General features: G+C 35.5%; 2 protein-coding genes across 2 annotated transcripts; one reads left to right on the forward strand and one right to left on the reverse strand.

Moving 5' to 3' along the window:
• The first annotated feature begins 350 nt into the window (after positions 1 to 350).
• Positions 351 to 4,712, forward strand: LOC144448637 (histamine N-methyltransferase-like). The gene is made up of 3 exons (XM_078138914.1): positions 351 to 534; positions 1,610 to 1,939; positions 4,363 to 4,712. Exons 1-3 carry the CDS (start codon positions 351 to 353, stop codon positions 4,710 to 4,712), a joined length of 864 nt encoding a protein of 287 aa, XP_077995040.1.
• Positions 4,713 to 8,829: 4,117 nt separating this feature from the next.
• Positions 8,830 to 19,449, reverse strand: LOC144448392 (uncharacterized). The gene is made up of 3 exons (XM_078138619.1): positions 19,310 to 19,449; positions 18,187 to 18,802; positions 8,830 to 11,208 (listed from the first exon to the last, which is right to left on the reverse strand). Exons 2-3 carry the CDS (start codon positions 18,797 to 18,799, stop codon positions 10,748 to 10,750), a joined length of 1,074 nt encoding a protein of 357 aa, XP_077994745.1. The 5' UTR covers positions 18,800 to 18,802; positions 19,310 to 19,449; the 3' UTR covers positions 8,830 to 10,747.
• Positions 19,450 to 20,986: the final 1,537 nt, after the last annotated feature.

The raw sequence follows: 20,986 nt of genomic DNA on the forward strand, positions 1-20,986 counted from the left end.
TGTATGTATGTATGTATGTATGTATGTATGTGTGTATGTGTATGTGTATGTGTATGTGTATGTGTGTGTGTGAGTGTAATGTGTGCATGTACATATGCAGCTTGGTATGAGTGTCCCTGTTTGTCTTTCTATCTCTCTCTGTCCTGTCTGGTGTCTGTTTCTCTCTCTCCGACCGACCACGTACCAACTAGTCAATAAATGATAACCACACCTATTGTCGGTCAGTGTGACCATCCACATGTTTGTGATTTTTGTAGGACAGTTGTGTTTAGTCGGTCAAGTAAGCACACGCCTGTGTTCTCTGTCTAAGCGAGTCCGTTCATCCACAGCTCACAACCTGTAAATCAAAGATGGAGGAATCAGTGTCGTTAAGTTTACATTTCAAAGAGTATTGTGCAAGCTTCCAAGTCTTGCAACGACATGGTTTGGCATCGAGAAATGCCGCTAGCATAGATGATATGAACAAATTGTTTGGTAATATCAAATTGGATCCAGGGAAGACTCTGAAAGTGTTAGCAATTGGTACTAGTTCTGGTAAGTACGTAAGGGGTGGTTACATTAACTGGTTATGGGAAGAGCACAATTTACGGCGGGAAGGGGCTGAGCAGAATATTATGGTAAAAAGTTTGGTCAAGATTTTTCTATATACAATAATATGGTACCCTCCGCCCCCTCTCCTCCATATCCTTTTCTGGAGAGGTACTCTTTGGCTGTAACCTATACTCGGAGATATACTTGACTAGGAGGCGTCCCATTTTTTGGAGAGAAACAGCATCACCATGATCTCTAGTGCGTGGGGTATGAGAAGGGGTGTCTTTCCCAGGGTGAGCAATATTTTGATAATGAAGACACGTAAGAGGCAATTTTGAGCGTGAAATTTCAAACCATAGACGTTATCAAAGGTCACAGAATATACTTAAGTATTCTCTTCAAAGCACTTCAAAACATTAACATTGGAGTACAACGTTTAAAAAGTAACCCGTAAAGTCGACAACCTTGAATTGTTATTCAGTTTATGTTTTAGAAGTTTTGTCATAACACTTGACTACTGTTAGATATTAGAGATAAACACCATTAACTGGATTTAGTTGATGTATTAAATCTACAAAATTACGTGTTGTAACTCCTGACGATCGACGAGTATACGTAACTAAGGACAAAGGCTATATGCGTGAAACTATTATTCACTTGTACAAACAATAATATTCATAATTGTGACATTTTTTATCGTAACACATACTTGGCAAGCGCAACTGGTCATGCTTTACGAATCATTAAGTGGTATCTGATGACATTTGACAAGTGTTGTGGAAGGAGGGGAAAGAGAGAGAGAGAGAGAGAGAGAGAGAGAGAGAGAGAGAGAGAGAGAGAGAGAGAGAGAGAGAGAGAGAGAGAGAGAGAGAGAGAGAGAGAGAGAGAGAGAGAGAGAGAGAAGGAGAGAGAGAGAGAGAAAGAGAGAGAGAGATAATCCATTAGATATTGAAGTATAATAATTTAACATAATATTACGTATTTTGAATAAATATAATATTATATATAATCTCAATAGTGATTGAAAATGTAAGTTATCCATTAAGCTATTAAATCTTTTCAATTTACTTGTATATAGGAATGAATGATGTAATGATTATAGATGCTTTGGTTGGCTGTTGCCATGACATTCTGTACACTGTCGTTGAACCTGACGAAATTGGAGTTGAGGCCTTCAAAGCAATGGTCCAATCAAAAGGCGACAAGTGGAGTCGGGTCACTTTTGATTACCACGTCCAGAAAATTGAGGAGTTTCTCGATGACAGAAGATCTAGAGATAGTGACGTAAAGGATATATATGACATCATACATGCTCTCCACCTCTTGTACTTCGTTTTGACACCTATATACCTTGATCTGTACGATATGTTGGGCTCACCTGGTATTTTCTTAATCAGAATGACAACAGGTATGATATGTTTTAAACCTTTTATTTAAACTTTATTAGAACGACTTGGTTATAGTGAAGCTATCTTACTTGATACTGTGTTATCTATAGCGAATCTACTCACCCACACATACACCTGATCATCCTTTTGTTGAAACGGACCGTAGTGTAAATCCATAATGTAATAACATACTCGTCTTCTTTCATTTTTATGTATATATTGCTCTCCAAGCTGATTCAGCACTGTACTTGGCGAAAGAAGAATATGAAACTATATATATATATATATATATATATATATATATATATATATATATATATATATATATATATATATATATATATATATATATATATATATATATATATGTGTGTGTGTGTGTGTGTGTGTGTGTGTGTGTGTGTGTGTGTGTTTGTCACTTCAAGTTATAGCACTTCTTTTCTGATAATTATAGTTTGGTTAACCCGTCTGTTACTTTGTCCGAGGCGTAGCCGAGGACAAAATAACTGATGGATTAACCAAAACTGTCCGAATAAAAACAGTAAATGTCCGAGGACACGTACTATAACGAAGTTATACTGCGAATTTGGCGAGTTTTGTAGTTTTCAAGCGACTTCCTCCCTGGCAATGAACGCAGCAGCACGTTATGTAAATTACAATTGATGGGACTGTTTTACAACACGTTGTCATTTGCTTGAATTGAGAACACTGAGTTTAGCCAATCAAAAATAGATAATTAGACACGCGTGTGTATTCGGGTGTGGCAGCATTGTGTCTCGTAGTCAGACACCACAGTCGAACCGTCGTCAAAGTGTTCGTTCCCTCGTCTCGTATTATGTCGCTCCAAAAGTCTGTAGTCAATTGGAATAGGGAATATTTTCTATCCCAGGTCGACGTAGATGATGCTGAAGATTTTAAGTTAACTGACATACAAAAAGAATTTTGGCTTCTCCGGTTGACAACACCAAAGTGGAGGAATACCAGAAAGCACGTGTTCCACCAGCCACTCGCAAGGCGACACGATGGGGTGTTACTGTATGGAAAGAAGTGCAGGTAGGATGTACCCTACGTCTTTCTGAAAGCGGTTCCAGTGAGACTGTTGAATGTAACACTGCATCGAAGGATTCGATTATTGAATCGTCACCAGTTACAATAAATGTAGTCAAAGAAAACACGAAGATTCAAATTACATTTTGAATTGTGTATTGTATTTTCATTATGACTGGAATTAAATGCACTTCACCTGGTTTCGAGCTTCTTTGTTTTCATTGGTTGTGTACACCTGTCAGATTGTTTCTTTTTGTATTACCTCGTTAACATTGATATATTCCCAATTGTTGAGAATAACTAAACTGCAGACTCTTTCTTTCTTTGGGTTAACTTGGTGTGGACTCTTTCTTTGTTTGAGTTAACTTGTAGCGGCCTTTTTCTTTGTTGAAAGCAGTCCGATTAACTTGAATTTATAATTAATGAGTGAAAAGTGTACGGTAACAGAAAAAGAGAGCATGGTTTGAACAATAGAGACGAGCCAAAAAGTTGTATAACTAATTCTAAATAAAGATGACGAGGCCAGGTGGCCTAATAACAAACTGGTTGTCACAGGAAATTAAACAAAATGAATTTGAAAAAGGTCGGTTGCCGCCAATAATACTGCTGAATACGTTATATTTAATTACTTCGTATATTATTTAGGACATACTAAAACAAAATGGAATTCATCTTCGATATCCTGACATCTAGTGCAATGATTTTGTTTCAGTGTTTTTTCTCGACCTAGTCCATCTGCCATCTACCAGACTCAATTCAAGCCAACTATATGCAAGTATAACACAGATTTCAACAAGTAATCTCAGAAAAATAAACAGTTTCTATATAAAAAAATATCAATAATGTGGTATACGTGTATGTGTAAAGTCAGTGGCACATGCAAGTCACTTAATTTTGAGACCTTGACCTATATAGCAACATGCCGGCCATACTCATAATAAAAACACATTTTGCCTGTTACCATCAAACGTTTGATACATATTTACACAGTTGAAGTGTCTATCCCCACAATATCAATGACCTTGACAAATATTTTCAAGGTGAAGAGAAAGGGTTACATTCCAGCTGTGTACTTAAAAACGGCCAAATGTTATCAATAATTATACTGAAACCCAACACTACAACCATTTACATCATTGGAAAGACCAACAAAACATTTCCATGTAAAATTGATAAAATGCCAATCATATTTATCAATCGTATAAGGCTGCATAATGCAGGATTAGTGATTATTCAAGACCACCTAAGTATACAGAAATGCAGCTGAGAGAAAAAGCACCCTTGTTCATCTTTAAAACTTCATGATATGATACGTAGATGGATTTCATATCGCCATCCTCATTTTAATTTCAATTTCCACATTTTCTTTTTTTTTCTTTTTTCCCCTACATTATAGGAGGATGGAGCAATTGTCTGACAACCTATCACCAGCAATTTAAAAACCCAGCATTGCCGTTTTGGGATGGTAAAATGTTAGAGAAGGATATGGCACGTGACCTACCAGGTGTTAAAATCGACACGACATACAGGTCTTCAGGCCCTGTTGACGTCGCTAAATGTTTCAACGAAGATTCAGAAGACGGAAACCAAATGTTGGATTTCATTTTTCAATGTTTAAATTTCCGAAAATCAGTACCAAAAGAAAAACAAGAGTTCTTTTTGAAATATCTAAAAGATCAATGCTCTGTTAGTGAAGATGAGATTTTACTTCCGTCTCAGGAAATGGATTTCACGATTAGAAAATAAACGAGAGGCCTGGGTTCTTTGTATTAAAGGGGAACTCCACTCCAGGAAATAACAGGCATTTTGTATACTTTGGAAGTTATATGATTTTCCATCACTTACATTACGTGCGATTGCCGAGAAATACGAAAAATGAAAATTATTGGCCGCCTATTGTCACAAGTTCTAAGTGACAGCCTTTATTAGAGGTTGCGCGTTGTATTATGTGGGGCTAGCCTAAAAAATATAGAATACTTGCTCAACACTGCATATTGCACATTATATTAAAATTCATGAGTTGCCTTTACAATATATTCAAGGCTAAATCACATAGGGATAATATTCATCCAGGTGTTGATTCATAAATATTCATTAACTTCACAGAAAGGTAAAAGTTACATATTAATGCGAATATGCAGTGTTTATGAGGCTAGCCCCTATGAGAAAGGATGTGACCGTGGGCTGTGACTTGAATGACTACACAATGTATAGAGAGCCAATAATTTTCACTTCGTATTTCCCGGCAGTCGCGCTTAATATAAGTGAGGAAAATAATAACAAAAAACTCCAAAGTTACAAAAATGCCTTTATTTCCTGGATCGTTCCCCTTAAGAATGCAATAACTGTTTGAGCAATATGTACGCAAATGTTCAAAAGTATTGCAAAGTAGCCGAGTGTTGGTTATCCACGTGGGACCCAGGCATAGTTAGTTTTGCTAACAACAACAACAACAACAACAACAACAACAACAACAACAACAACAACACATAAATACTGACAAACAGACTTAATTACGACAGAGTAATTACATATTAATAGCAATAACGGTTCTATGCAATATGTTTTCTTATCTATGACATTGTAACTGCGCTGTGTAATACCTTGGGTTATTGTGGTTTATCTTTTAGCTGTATTCATTTACCTTTTAGGGGACACAGGAAAGTCATTAAGCCAAGGGGCTTTGCCATTCTGTTCTTTTATGATGAATAAATAAAGAAATAAATAAATAAAGACAAGAACACAAATTAAAGATGAATACGTATCACAGTAGTTTTAATTATGTATATACGAGTGTATGGCGAGCCGTTTTACTTGTTATTTTTATTCTGTATTTGACGATATCAAATATTTAATGATATCAATATTTAATGATATGAAATTATTTACTGATATCATTAAATGAATTGATATCATCAAATAGAGGGCATTTAAATTTGATGATAGTATCAAATCATGTATTGATATCATCAATTCATTTAACGATATCATTAAAACATTTAATGGTATCATCAATTCATTTATTGAAATCATGATCATCAAATCGACCTATTTGATACTATCATCAAATGATTTAATGGTATCATAAATACATAATATGGTATTTAATGATATCATCAAATGCCGAATAAAATGTAAAACGGCTAGCCATACGAGCGCCATGAACGCTGGACTTGTGTTACAACTTTTTTTTATTTCTTTCATTTTAATATAATTGTTAAAATTTACTCATTTCAATTTTGACCGAGTCATTTGACTGACAAACAATTTTATTATAAAAACACCCGTAGTATTTCCTGTACTATGATAACGATACGTGATATTTTCGAATGTGCAGTGAAAGGCATGTTTATTTAGACAAACTACACCGTATACTCACAATCTTTATGTTTATTTGGAGACAAACTTACTAGAATATTTTAATCTTTTGGCATATGTTTAGATTTTAATTATTCATTTTGTAATCATGTAATCATCGTAGTATTTTAATTGTGTTAATTGCTCATAGAGACAAAACAATAATTAGGTAAAATAACAAGTGAGCATATTAATGTCGGAGATAATCAAATCAAAATAGTTAACATGTCCACAATCTGGGAGGCTGGTTAGATTCAAATTTATCGATGGTTTCTCATGTTAACCAAATCTGTAAGAGAGTCAATCATAACTTATACAATCGATATCTTCGTCGTATTCGTAAATATTTGAATCAGAAAGCTTGTGAAACATTGGTCCATTCTCTAGTCAGTTCTCATCTTGATTATGCAAACTCCATATTGCATGGAATGCCACAGTATTTGTTTGACAACTTGCAGCGAGTACAAAATAATGCGCACTTGAGAAAGTATGATGGAATAACACAATCTCTTATTGAGCTTCACTGGCTGCCTGTCAAGGCAAGATTTGATTTTAAAATAATCTTGCTAGTTTTTAAGGCTTTGAATGGTAATAAAGCAACTTTGTATATCCAGGATTTTTTTTTACACGTACCAACAATTCATGTTGCAATTTGCGTAACGACTGTAGTCAAAATCTTTTTGTACTTTGATCATATAATACACTAAATGAGAACTAAAGGAGATCACTGATGTTGAACGTTTTAAAAGTGAACCAAAAAAACCCATGATTAAATAATATTGTAAAGTGTATTGATGTATTACCATGTGTCTCTTACTAAGTTGTCATTTTTAACATTTTGTCATTATTGTAACCAGTTTGCATGTTGTTGTCTTTAACTCTATTTATTTGATTGTTTTGCCATGCTCTTAAAACTAGTGTATGTACAGCACATTCAAATATAAATAAATAGAAAATAAATAAACTAATAGGAACTGAGATATGTAAAATGAGAATAGAGCATGCATAATAAACGCTAAGCAAGAACTAGAAATTGGGCTGGGGTGGATCTAGACAAAAGATGAACAAGTTTTGGAATTGGGCTTTGAGTGAAATTAATGGAAACTGCTAAAAACTAGTCTGAGATCTGAGCCTTACTTCTGAGAAGTAACCTTGGCTTAACAAACGTTGACGGTGCATGAACTCAGTTAATTCCTCATAACGTTAAATTGATCCCAATCTGGTAACAGAATTGACTGTGTTGGTGTAAATGAGAGTTTCTGGTCAGTGTAAAGTATACGCGGACCACAATGGTTTTCGTGGATTTCATTAGGTTAATTTTTCAGTTGTAATATGGGTGAGAATGTCACTTTATCCTTTGCAGATTTTCAGTCCGATGATAAAACTACTTAAAAAACTACTATCATTATGACGTACCATAGACCAAGTTTATTTCTGTACGAATGTGAATACTAATACGAATAGGAGAAACTTTATTAATTGTATAGGGTACTAATTAATTTCAAAAGACAATAACATAATAATACAGTTTGTTAGGAAGTGATTTGTATACAAACTGGGAAAGTTACAGATCACAACAAACAGGACGACGGGTTCTGAAAGATTGACCTGTCAATGAAGCCCGCTCCCCTGCGGTCGAAAGTTAGCTAGACTGTTAAGATACGCCTACCAGGCTTCCATATTGATATTGTGGGACAAAAGTCGTACCTTACAGACTATGTACATTCCTCTATCGTGAAATGACAACGTGCAAATTCCGAGTCAGCTACTCTAACCATTCAGCCATCAAGACTCCCCAACCAGCAATGTACAGATTACAAGTCAGTCCCTCTAACCATTCAACCACTATGACTTTACAACCAGCATCGAAGATATTACAAGCCAGCCACTCTAACTATTCAACCATTATATGACTCTACAACCAGCAATGTACAGATTACAAGCCAACCACTCTAACCACCCAACACTCATGACACCACAACCAGCATTGTACAGATTAAAAGCCAACCACTCTAACCATTCAACCATGAAGACTCCACAACCAGCAATGTACAGATTACAAGCCAACCACTCTAACCATTCAACCATGAAGACTCTACAACCAGCAATGTACAGATTACGAGCCAACCACTCTAACCATTCAACCATGAAGACTCCACAACCAGCAATGTACAGATTACAAGCCAACCACTCTAACCATTCAACCATGAAGACTCTACAACCAGCAATGTACAGATTATAAGCCAACCACTGTAAATATATATATATATATATGGGCCTGTGTACTATTGAAATAACATACTATCTTTCTATATATGCCATTATACCTTGCACAAACCAAGTTGAACAAAAAATATGGAATATATACTCTGGTTGTTCTATGTCACTACAACGGATGTCTGTGTCAAGACAACGCACGCACTCTGACTCCTACCACACAAAGCACAAAGCACTAATGCTAGTTTCACAAGGCTGTGCTGTATTGTACACATACAAAATGAAACATACATTTGTCAAAATCACTTTTGAAGATTTTATTGCAAAACAAGCTTTGCTTGTAACGCTGACAAAACATCAAAACATCCCTACCTTACTATTTACACACTCTTTGTACCTGTCAATGACTAAATGTTTAAAAAATGTAAATATTAAGTATTTGGCAAATAAATATATACAGCATTTAAATGACAATAAAGTTGAACAATAACTAACTTCCCCATTTGTTTGGCATTGTGGAAAGGTATGGCACGTATTTTGTATTTGTATTTTTTATATTATTAGTTTTGTTGACAGATCTGGGCACAAACCACAACAACTCATATTGCTGGCATATTTTCTTCTTAGAAGATTAATGCTACATTTAAATCTTGAATATCACCTTTTGTTAAAATGTCACTACGAGTGATAAAAATAACACAAAGTGACTATGTAATGAAAACTTCATTCTTACTTTGACATTAAAAATTAGACAATTATACAAATTAAAAAATCATGCTGTAAAATCTAATAACTAATGTATTTCAGTCTATTAGGTTGTTCTGATATTGACAAATTATCAATATCTTTTTTTTTTCAATAAATTATGTGAATTGAATCAGCAGGATGATATTTGGAAAAGTGACACTTGAAAGAAGTGCGGCATCAGTGGCGGCCTTCACAACACAGTTTGTTTTTATGGTCTGCATTTCCTCAATTTTGACTATGAAGGCAATTAATATCAAGATTGCACAGTTATTATTCTTTAGTAAAATTACAATAACATCTGCTTAAATGCCTCTCGTGTTAAAGTTGAAACTATTGTACAAAGAAAATATTATAAACTTTGCAAATATTAATAAAAAGGATGGATTGTGCTTCTTGAAGTTATTTCGCCTACATTCAAAAATGTATACAAAAACCGAGTGAAAATATTTGAAACCTCAAATAAAAACAGAAAATGTCTAACATTCCATTCTAAATGAAACATATTAAAAGTGTAATACTATATTCCTTCATCAAAGGAACACTACTGAGTTGGATATATCCATCGTTGTCATGGTGACACTCACTTGACTATAATTGTGCCCCTTAGTTTAAAGTTAGCGTTCAAACAAAATAAAAATTTGATCGAAATAGATATGATAATTATGGCAATAATTACATTTCTAAACTGACTAAGATCTTATTCATAATTTCATGCTATGATAATCTCCTGTATTTCACAAAGACTTTGGAACTTACATCCATTGTTTCTGTATTGTACTCAAAAGCCATACCAAAATATAGTACAAATGTTTTTGAAAAAAAACCAGACAAATTTCTGCAAAGACTTTCATGACTTTGTTCTCTTTTTGTCTACCCCTTTTGTTTCCAGAAATGAGAATGTTTTGAGTTTTTACTGTTAAAATTTACACAAATGTTATCAACAGCTGTTTCGGATTAGCATCTGCAGTTGTATGCATTCACTCTAAAATGCCATAAAAGTGCAAAATCTCAAAACAAATATCAGATATTATTTTCATATGTTTTTGGCGGGAAAATTTTCAATCTCAACTGAGTCAAATTTAAATTCAAACTCGCCATTGATTGGCTAATGAATAATTATGTTAGCCTATCGGATACTATTTTTGTGCTGCTTTTGCAAAGCATTGTGGGAATTGATCAGGTCACAGTGACAACAACACACTGAAATCAAAAGATATCACACTGAATGGGATAAGTGACTTGACAAATTTTAGTATTTCACTAAAAAATTAACAACAATGACGTTTCCACCATTCCTGTCATTTAAAATTGTAAATTTTATAAGCATGTACTGAAGAATCCTGACTCCAAAGACAAAAATCTTCTGGTTTAATCCTTGAAAATGCATATTTTTAAATTGTAAAATAAAATGTTGATGACAATAAATTAAAATGTTAATGGCAGAAAATTAACTTAAGTTTCTATATATCAAAACTTTTCATTGTTGAGACTGAAATGCCCCTACTTTCTACAAAATTAACAACAGTGTGTTTGTGATCACTTTGTTGCACAGAATGTCCCTGGCTGACACTTGGAATGAAGTCAGGCACTGTTGCTTTGGTGCAAACTGTAGGGTCCTGCAATCTAGCATCATTTCTAGTATAGTTGTCTTCATTTGTTACAATGTTGCCTTTGGCAGTGGTGGCGTCGTTGCAGGGTACCGAGGTAGCAACTGTATCAGAGTCTGATGTTTGTTTGGTAGTGTTACTTTCGTAGAATACGTCTTCATTGCTATCAACACGGTACATGTTTGGTGGAGGGTGGATAACTTGATCAAAAAGTCCCTCCTGGGAGCCGTGTTTCTTGTCTTGTATGCTCAACGATTGTAAGAAATCAGCTGTTGAAAGGCGGTCACGTGAAAAGAGGCGATGGTTTCTCTTTTCTGCAAGATATAATGAAAATCGAATTGTAATGATTTGATGATTATCACGTTAAATTTCAATAAACAAATTGCAATGTCTTGTCATTAAAAACAAGCATTTGAAGAATTTAAATACTTTGATTGCAAACCATTACCATGAGCTACTCCTGAACAAGTTTGATCTGGAAAATCAAATAAATAACTAAATAACTAAAAAAATAAATGATTATCTGTGACATTTCAGAGAGGAAGCCGAACTTCTGGCGTCATCATATTTTTCATTTGGCAGAATTCTTCTATGATCAGAGATAGGCTAGCATGAGCAAGCAGAACTTGTTACAAACACAAGGAAAGTAAACAAATGAATTGAGTTTAGCAATACTTTGCACTGGGTGTTAGAGGTACATCTTATTGTTTAATAGCAACAGTTTTCCTCTTTACATGTACATAAAATGCTAGCGGAACTTGAAATTCATTGTGAATGTGAAAAGGCCTCAGAAATCTTATCAAATGATGCAAAATAATACACAGCTCTAGTTCCAACATGCTGTGCCTAGTGTTATTAAATCCAATTCAATTGGTTACTTTCCCTGTTTCCAACAAAATTTCACTAGTTCATGCTAGCCTGTCATTGGTTGTATACATTTTTTTCCCAATTATATTTATAATAGGTGAAGCTTTGACATGAAGAAATGAAAAAAATACAGTAATGGTTTTATAGGTCGATTACTTGTCTATCACTCCACTAAGGATTGAGCAATAACAGAGATTATTCAACTGTCATTATGTAAGATACACTCCATTAGTCATACTACTTGTACAAGCTTCAAATGTATTTGAAATAAGTGAGTGCTAACAGTGATGACCAGTGTTGCCCTCTACGCCAATTTGACATGGCACTGACGCACACAATTTCTAGTGACGGCCCTCTAATTATAACCAAAATTTGTTGCTGTGGGTCAAAATGTTTAAGAAAAAGGCATATCTTCTGAGTCACCACAGAGTAAGCAATAGGAGAACACCAAATTTTGGTGCGTCACTAAATGCGTCACTGGCACATCAAATTGCCTTAGAGGGCACACTGATGACTCTCAGTTTAATATTTTAAGTGCCTTTTAGTGTATACTCTAAGATGTTTTCCAGTGAAAGTACTGGTATATACATCTGTACTCACATAAACAGACATTTAAAGCACTTCATATACAGGTATTTGTCACAGCAACATTGTAAATAAAACTCATTAAATTTAATTCAGTCTTACCTAATATTAGAAATGGGTTAGTAATTGGAGAAAATTAGGAAAAATTCTTAGTAAATTTTATTTGAAATGTGTTTGATAATACTAGTTTTTATAAAAATCATTAATTGTTCAAATTTCCATACACTGCTACAATTGTTATTCAGTTAATTTCCTAAAATGAAGTCATGCATATGTTCTTGAAATTCTTTTATATGGTGCCAAAATGGATTTTTTTTTTCATTTGCAGGCGGATACAGCATGCCTCTATTCCAAACAATACCGCTATTCAGTTTTAATCACACAAAACATATCAAGCAAAACGTAGTATTGCTGTTAATAGTGATACAAACACACAGCTTGTCTTGATGACTCAGAACACAGCAAACAATAATACCAGTATTTTACATGATAAACTTTTACAAATATTTTCACACAAAAAATGAAATTCGCAGTTACATGGAAGCACCACAGACATAAATAATTTTCAAATAAATGTAAATATTCCTAAATATATGGAAACACTTGAATTATTAAGTGGTGAAATAAAGGTATCTAAATTTACAAATATTTTCACAGGAAAATGGAAAAACCAACGTATATTTCCCTAGAACTGGAAACCCTACAGACGTACATTGTAAATTATTTTCAATAAATGTAAATATTACCAAATATGTCAAACACTTCAATTGTTTGAAAATTGTGTAGGTTTGACGCACAACATAACATTTGTGACCTTTGTGTGTGTGTTAAAGGGGCATCAACCCCAATTTGCATATCAATCAACCCACTTCCTTTCCATATATGGTATTTAAGTTCACACCAGGTATTTGCATACCAATACAGCTTGGAGTTGTTGACCCCAAGCATTGACAAACACTGACCTGATACACTGACAACAACAACAACAGGAGTGTCGCTGGGGTATAATCAACGAATTCAATACACTAAATCACTCATTGTACAAATGTCATCCGTGGTCATATGAAACTATACGGGTCAACAATTTTATAAAATACGCCAACATCCGAGTGACTTCCGAGCCATCACTCGTATTAGTCTTACCCGGTTAGCTTCCTATTTAAACCCAAATGGTCATCTGTCTGATTAATTTTAATGTCTTGTCAGGAGTTCAAAGTAATAAACACCTCTATTGTTTGACACATCCTTGAGAATTGTTCCCTTGGAATTTACCCCTTCATTACCAGAACATTGACTGTAATAGGATAACAAAAGGACTCCAGTTCATCATTCCTGTATAGATATTTAAGAGACACTAATGGCAAAATCCCTTCCTTTTTATTATCATTACTTTCCTTCTCATGCTGTCATTTATTTTTCATTTAGTCATCACTAATGATCAATCTCTCCCCTCCGTCTTCCCCCTCAGAACATTCTAAAGTGTGACATCAAATGTTTATATATATGTAAATAATGAAAACTATTGATGAAAACTGTAGCGGTCACACCACTTACGACTGATGTAATGTAAAAACATGATTGTAAACATTAAAATACTACCAGAAACCCAGCACCATATCTCGCATTAGAAGTCAATTTTTTATAACCTTATCAACATCTCAGTAGTAAATACAAGAAATGTTATCATTGTAGGGTGAAACTTTTCTATTGAAATTTGGTTAGAAGTGAGAAAATGAAGTTCAACAATCAGTGATGCCAGACCCCCTCCCCCTAAATGAACAAAGTTCACTTGTAATGTGTGACATTATGCGATCGTCCCATAATGGATATTATTTCTATAATTTCACACTGAATACTCTGGAAACCATCAAGTCTTAGTGGGAACTTCATGCAAGACAGTGGATTCAGGCATAGGTACATTTATTTTCTCATAATGGAAATTTGAATGTTAAAACACAATTTTGAATGACATTCTACCATGACGGTATCTATTATCCAATCATTTCTCAAAATTGATATAATTTGAATAATATTCTGTCATAAAGAGAAACTGTTTTTCACAATGTTACAACTCAGTGAGTTAGACGCTATTAATTAAGGACGAGTCTGGATGCGAACGTTGTGATCTCTAAACCATGTGAGTGGCGGTGCAAATTGTAACAATTCCATATAGGGACTAGACTAACTATGCACACATGTATACAAACTTCGAATTCTAGCTGTATATGAATCATATCATTTATTATAAAAGGTGATTCATATTTCTGAATGGAATGAATCTTTGAATCTTTGTATGCATAAAAACAGTGTTGGGAGGGTACACAGGAAGGTCACAGTGTGTGTCTTTGTGTTGATAGGAAACCCAAAACATAGCCACTGGCAGGGCAAGATCACTGTCTTTATGATGGTAGGAAATTCACATCAGGGATTCACTTGAACTACAATATAGGTCACAGGAAAGCTGTTGTGGTGGAACACAGAGATTTGAATACCCCAAGGATATCCTTACTGATGTCAAAATATACACCCTGGCTAAAAAAGGTGTGAACTATGGCAACCCTTGGATGCAGGATACTAGTTATACAACATGGTTCACTAACATCTCAATGTAAAGGAAGTTGTTACAGGAAATGTCAACACAGGTGAAATAATTTTAAAAGAATGTTAAACAAAAATGGTTGTGGGGGTCATAAGTTTTTGCTGTATCATGATCAAATTTCAAAACATGATGTTTAGATATGAAAATTAGCCCAGTGTTCAAGAATGGAATGGAACGGCCATAGTTCATTTTGTGGTTCCAAGGTGCATTATGTTATCAGCAAGATACCGACATTCGTACCATGCTATCCGCCTGATACAGTGACAGGTCTGAACAACATGACGTGTTTTACAATTTACAGTCTACATGTTATCTTAATATGTTTAGGACTGTTGTGTCTTTATTATATTTGAAGTAACTTTTCCATCATGGAATGATGGAAAGGTAACTTGATCTCTTTAATTGTGAATAATTTTATACCGAAGACTGACCGCCATCAATGACAGATAATTCTACTTGTGAATCCAGAGTATGGTCAGGTAACATCTGTCCCCCTGAATAGGGTGTACAAACCCCTTGTACGTACATAATACATCATGGTGCATGATGCATCGTGGCACTGGCAACAGGTTTATTCTAAAAACAGTTTAGATCAATATACTGATGAAATATAGTTAACATGATGAAGCAGTTTAATACCAAGGTTGATTAGGGAGGTAAAACAACCCCGAATTCCTCAGTAGTTTTACTGGTGTCTTAAAACATAACTATTTTAAATTGCGTAGAAAAATGTGACAGCTTTGCATGATTTTTCCCTTTCTGTTACTGGGGCTTCCCAACCTTAAATTAAAGGGCTACGTTTCAAACCCTGGTCATCACATTAGCATTACCTTAATAAGGATTACAAGAATCATTCTGTCAATCAACTATATTTCATACTTAGACTTTAATTCTAATCCATAGATGGCAATTAAGCTAATTTAAAAAACATTGTTGGTAGACTAATTGCCTTCTATCTATCTAAGGTGACTATCTCCATATATGTTCTCCTATCGCTTACTATGTGGTGACTGAGAAGATATGCCTTTTTTAAGGTGACAACTCCATATATTTAGCAGTATCTTGGGATATTTTCTAGCAGTACATTATATTATGCAAACGAAAGAGAAAATTTAATCTTTGGCCATTGGATACTTCTTTTCCTATAAACAGGTACACCTTTGTCTTGAAATATGTTAATTGACTACCTTGACATTATAGGTGTACATCTTCACCTTAAAGAATGTGCCACAATTCAACCTCAGGCCTCACCTGTGTGGAATTTGCGTAGGTGTGAGACATGCAAACAGAAAGTCAATCAAGTCAACGAATGTGTAATAAACCAAACTATCACATCCATACTAAATCTATTTTGATTCTTAAAATTAAACATCCTAAAAACCTTCCCACTCAATTTTGTTTAGTTTGGTCTGATTTCATTTCTGAAGGAAGACTTAATGTTTATATTTTGACTTCAAAAAAGTGAGGTGAGGGTGTGTTAAGGAAATCTTAGCCCAGAGAATTGGCTAACCAGGTTGACAATGTCATCCTACCGAACAGGCTCTGAAAAGCCAGTATGGTACTATCTAGTTCCTATACGGTATCTTTAAGATTTACACCTCCACTCACAGTTTGGTTAGAGACCACCTTGGTATCCAGACTACCAGTTTGGTGCCTTACTGAGATCTCAGACCATGGAACAAATAGCTAAGTCTCAGGGATATACTAAAGGTGTATTAGTCTATTGCTATCCTATATCAAATCTCAACACTGGGGTCAGAGATGATTGAAAACCCCATGTTAGCATATATGAGCTAAACTAAAGATGTATTAACGGAGAGACTTGACTATATGGACCAATATAGTGCCAGTACAGACATGCAACATCGTCAAACTAAATAGCTAGGTCTCTAGACTACAACTAGAGTGACTTGGCTATCTGCCTCAACATACAGGCTGTACAGACATACAACATTGTCAAACTAAATAGCTAGGTCTCTGGACTACTACTAGAGTGACTTGGCTGTCTGGCTCAACATACTGGCTGTACAGACCGCATACAAGGAAGAAACATGGTCAAACCCAGGTCTCTGTACTTAAACATAGTGACTTGGCTGTCTGGCCTAATATACTGGCAAGAAATGACATTGTCAAGCTAGATCCTATACAGCTAAATCTCTGGATTAAGTAAATCTCAATTTGTTGAATACAGTAATGTGAGCATAAGTTTGCAAATTTCCCTGGCTTATATGGCAGAGATATTTCCACATTTTTTGTTTACCACTTGTGTGTTCTATTCTGATTTTATACTTAAACAACCTGCTAGAACTAGACAGATTTTTTTTTAATTTGGTGACCATATACACTACAACCATTGATAAAGTGGCATTGCAATAGCACTATATATATACCATTGTACTACTTACTGAATAGGTATGGTTTCTAGACATTCATCAATTTGAAAAGAGAAAGCGTAGGCGGAATTTAGATAAGGACACCTACAAAGGTAGTTCTGTGTGTAAACTTGAATTGAATTGCGAATTGAAGAATGTCTCCTTCAACAGAAGAGCTGATTTTAGTCTATATTTCAACACAGTATTGTAGCCTTAAGCCTCAGTCCCATAGAGGCTTGAGCACTGAGCCATGTACATGGGTGAAGTCGAGAGCACTGAGCCATGTACATGGGTGAAGTCGAGCAGAAAAATGAAAGGAAAATAAGGAAGCCACTTTAAGCAAAACAAAATTTGATTTAGTCGGAACGGTTTTAAGTCAGCTAGCGAAAAAAAACACCCATTGTTTGGTAAAAAAGGTGTTTTGTTTCTCTCTTCGAGAAACATGATCACTTTACACCAAAATTAAAAGACTAGTAAGGAAAAATAGATGAAATTGTCAACACTGTTCGAAGTAAAGAATGTTTGTTCACCTACGTTTAGTCCGAGATTACTTGTTTTAGCTGTCAAAAGTCATGTTGTAGCTCTCGATCTGTCTAAATGAAGAGACAAATAGACAGACATGAAACCGACAGACGGACAGAGACAGTGACAGACAGGAAAGGGGGATGGAAAAGACAAAGAAAAATGTCAGTATTTGTCTAACAAATGTTTTCGTTTGAACCGTGACAAGAATGAAAAGGAGATATGAATGATAAGACACGTTATCATCGAACAGTTGATTTTATGGAAAACTACCCACCTCCCCTATTCTGTGGAAAGTTGAGAAAATAAATGTCAGTTAGTAAAATTAAAAGGAAGAACATTCTTACCTGCTTGTAAGTTTGTGAAGACTCCGGCCTCGAGATCGTGTTTTACCATTTTGCCATCGCTGTCTGCATGGTGAATTATAATTTGTTTAACGTGTCGGAGTGATCGACATATGTAGACGGTCATGGCGAGGATTATTGCAGAGAGGACGATCACCGTCACCGATAAGGCATAACTAGTGTACTTCCAGTGTTTGACTTCTTTATCGAGTTTTTTTATCTGTTGTTGTTCTTCGTTTATGGGTTCTACTTTTACGGTTGGTTCATCCCCAACTCTTTCCTCCGGATCCCCTGGAAGTATTTCAACACCATATTCAGGATCAAACGGTGGCAAAGTGCCATCCTCGGGGTCTCCGCTACTGTCTGTTGTTACTTCTGGCTGGAAACTTGGAAGGACAATTTGGCTTGGTTGAATACAGACTGCATCACTAAATTCATTACACGGACTGCTTTCCATTTGTCCAAGTTCTTCAAGACACACGGTACAAAGTTTACAGCGGAGAGTGTTAACATCGAAGTACCAGTCTTCATCAGCGCACATATTCGCTGAGACTGCCAGTGTCAACTGTGTCACGACGAGGAGACACACTAATGTAATCCGAAGTTTTGGAGACATTTTCTGTAAGAGAGAGAAAAATATTTATACCAATGAGAAACAGTTAACACTAATAACAGAAGTGTTGGTATAGTCCCAATAAAATTCCCTCCTAATATTTGTGTTGGCTAAAGCTTGGACGCGGGTATATCGGCGGGAAACATAACCATGCACCGTACCATGTTGTACGCAGAACTCGCTGTGCTGACACGCCCATCAAGTACTAGTACATTGCGACACAAAATTAATATAACGGTACCCGACATATTGGACAAAATAATGTATCTGTATGTAGTGAATATACTTGAGAACGCAACTTGGATCTCTGGAGTCAATAGCATGAACATCTACCGGTAATTGAAATCTTCAAGTTACACCACATTACGTAAAACCAGAAATGTTCGACACCTCCGATTGGAATCACACGTGCAGTGTCACGGTTACGGCTCATAAACTTGAAACGCTAAGTCAAGTAACATTACCTTGTCAACATTCCCTTACTGTAAATTTGTTGAGACACTCGGTACTTACCGTAATCTGAAAATAATGATCTTTACTTTCGTTGAAGAGGTTATATCTTGTTTCCGTTTTCAAATACTGTAAAATATGCGGTCGTTTTCTCGTATAACGATCAGCTGTTTTCCTTGGCCTGATGTGTAGCGTGAATGAAACACCCTTTTACTGTTTTCACACTTATGCGCACACCTGACTACGTCACAGAAACCTGTCCAATAAGAATTGAATATATGCGATATCTAAGCCAATCAGCCATGAGAGTGATGAAATCACAACAAGTTCTAAAAATAAAAAGGGCATAGGTCACCTGGTGATGAAAGGTCAGTGAAAAGATGAAAGATTTGAGGGTCGGAGATCGCGTGGTGACGCAAATAATAGCCGCACACACGATTCCCGAGTCAGCTTCGCGTTTCACTAATCATGTAATGCTCTTTGAACCCTCTGTTGTCGCAATGTTTATACTATTGTCACGGCAACCATTAGCATACGTTACCGATGAATAACGACACTTAGAACCTCCACGATAAGGGAGCCTTCCATGGAGAGGGCTGGGAATGGGGGGGGGGGGGGGGGGTGCCGTGCCACATTTTACAAAATGATTCTCAGGGGAAGACCATGTTTTAGAAAATTGACTCAGAGGAGGGTCACTGTTTACTTTTACTTTCGAACTTAAGTTTGCATTATTTTGGTGATTTTAGCGTCCCATCACTGCCACATCCAACTGCTTCCATATCTCACCATTGTCACCTATATCAATCACATCACTAGACAACTACATAATTGATAAAGTACACAGTCTCTCTGTGTACAGAAAAGAAATTGAGGGCCACTTCCGGTGGCCACTTGTTAGAAAACGGTGTCAATTTGTAAGTACTGATAATGAAAACCTACCCAAGCCAACCTTGGGCTTCGCTCACAAATTATACAAATAAATTCTCAGCATAAATCATGAGGTACGTATACCCTGATTGCTTGTTTCGACTGCCAAACATGCCGCACAGTCGGTGGATAAATAAAGTCATGAAAATATTTTTCCAAACTCCAATCCAAAATTATAACGTATTTCATCTCTAGTCCCTATTAAAAGCTCGTAAAATGAGGACCGAACAAACAAAAAAGAACGTGTGTGTGTTTAAGTCTTAAAATATAAGAGATGTAAAGTACTTGAAACCACGGCAGTTAGCTGAAGAGAATATGGCTTAGAATTGAGTATTTATTTTGGATTTTTAAGATTATAAAACAATTTTATCATGGCTTCCTACTTGAAATCAACGTCTTGTTTGTAACTCAATAAACTGGAAAAGATTAATAAATGTTCAAAATTGTTGTTACGGTACCTACATGTCAATAACAAACCTTTTACAATTTTGTTTAGCTTTTTGCAATGTATTGAGTTTCAAAAACACTTAGACTTTGTCTATGTTGTCTCACATTGATTTTTCAAGTAGGAAGCCATGATAAAATTGCTTTATAAAATAAAAATCCAAAACAATACCCAATCCTCGTCAATATGGTCTCTTTGACATATAAACATTTTTTTTATCCGTGAGATCGATTTTTCGAAATCGTTGGAAATAACGTTTCCGTGTGTGTGGGGGGGGGGGGTGGGGGTGGGGGTGGGGGGGGTTGCTGAGGGTTGGGTGGAAGAGGGGTATCTGGGCCTAGATAACATGACTTACATTTTGAACCAGA

This window comes from Glandiceps talaboti, chromosome 17, assembly GCF_964340395.1.
Source record: "Glandiceps talaboti chromosome 17, keGlaTala1.1, whole genome shotgun sequence".
In the NCBI taxonomy this organism is placed as follows: Eukaryota; Metazoa; Hemichordata; class Enteropneusta; family Spengelidae; genus Glandiceps; species Glandiceps talaboti.

What these genes read in the sequence shown, in the direction of transcription:
- LOC144448637 (XM_078138914.1), top strand. Translation starts at nt 351, where the DNA reads ATGGAGGAATCAGTGTCGTTAAGTTTACATTTCAAAGAGTATTGTGCA. An exon ending in AGCAATTGGTACTAGTTCTG is followed by an intron (nt 535 to 1,609) that starts GTAAGTACGTAA and finishes ACTTGTATATAG; the next exon opens with GAATGAATGATGTAATGATT. An exon ending in CTTAATCAGAATGACAACAG is followed by an intron (nt 1,940 to 4,362) that starts GTATGATATGTT and finishes CCTACATTATAG; the next exon opens with GAGGATGGAGCAATTGTCTG.
- LOC144448392 (XM_078138619.1), bottom strand. Translation starts at nt 18,799, where the DNA reads ATGTCTCCAAAACTTCGGATTACATTAGTGTGTCTCCTCGTCGTGACA. An exon ending in CTTCACAAACTTACAAGCAG is followed by an intron (nt 11,209 to 18,186) that starts GTAAGAATGTTC and finishes TATATCTTGCAG; the next exon opens with AAAAGAGAAACCATCGCCTC.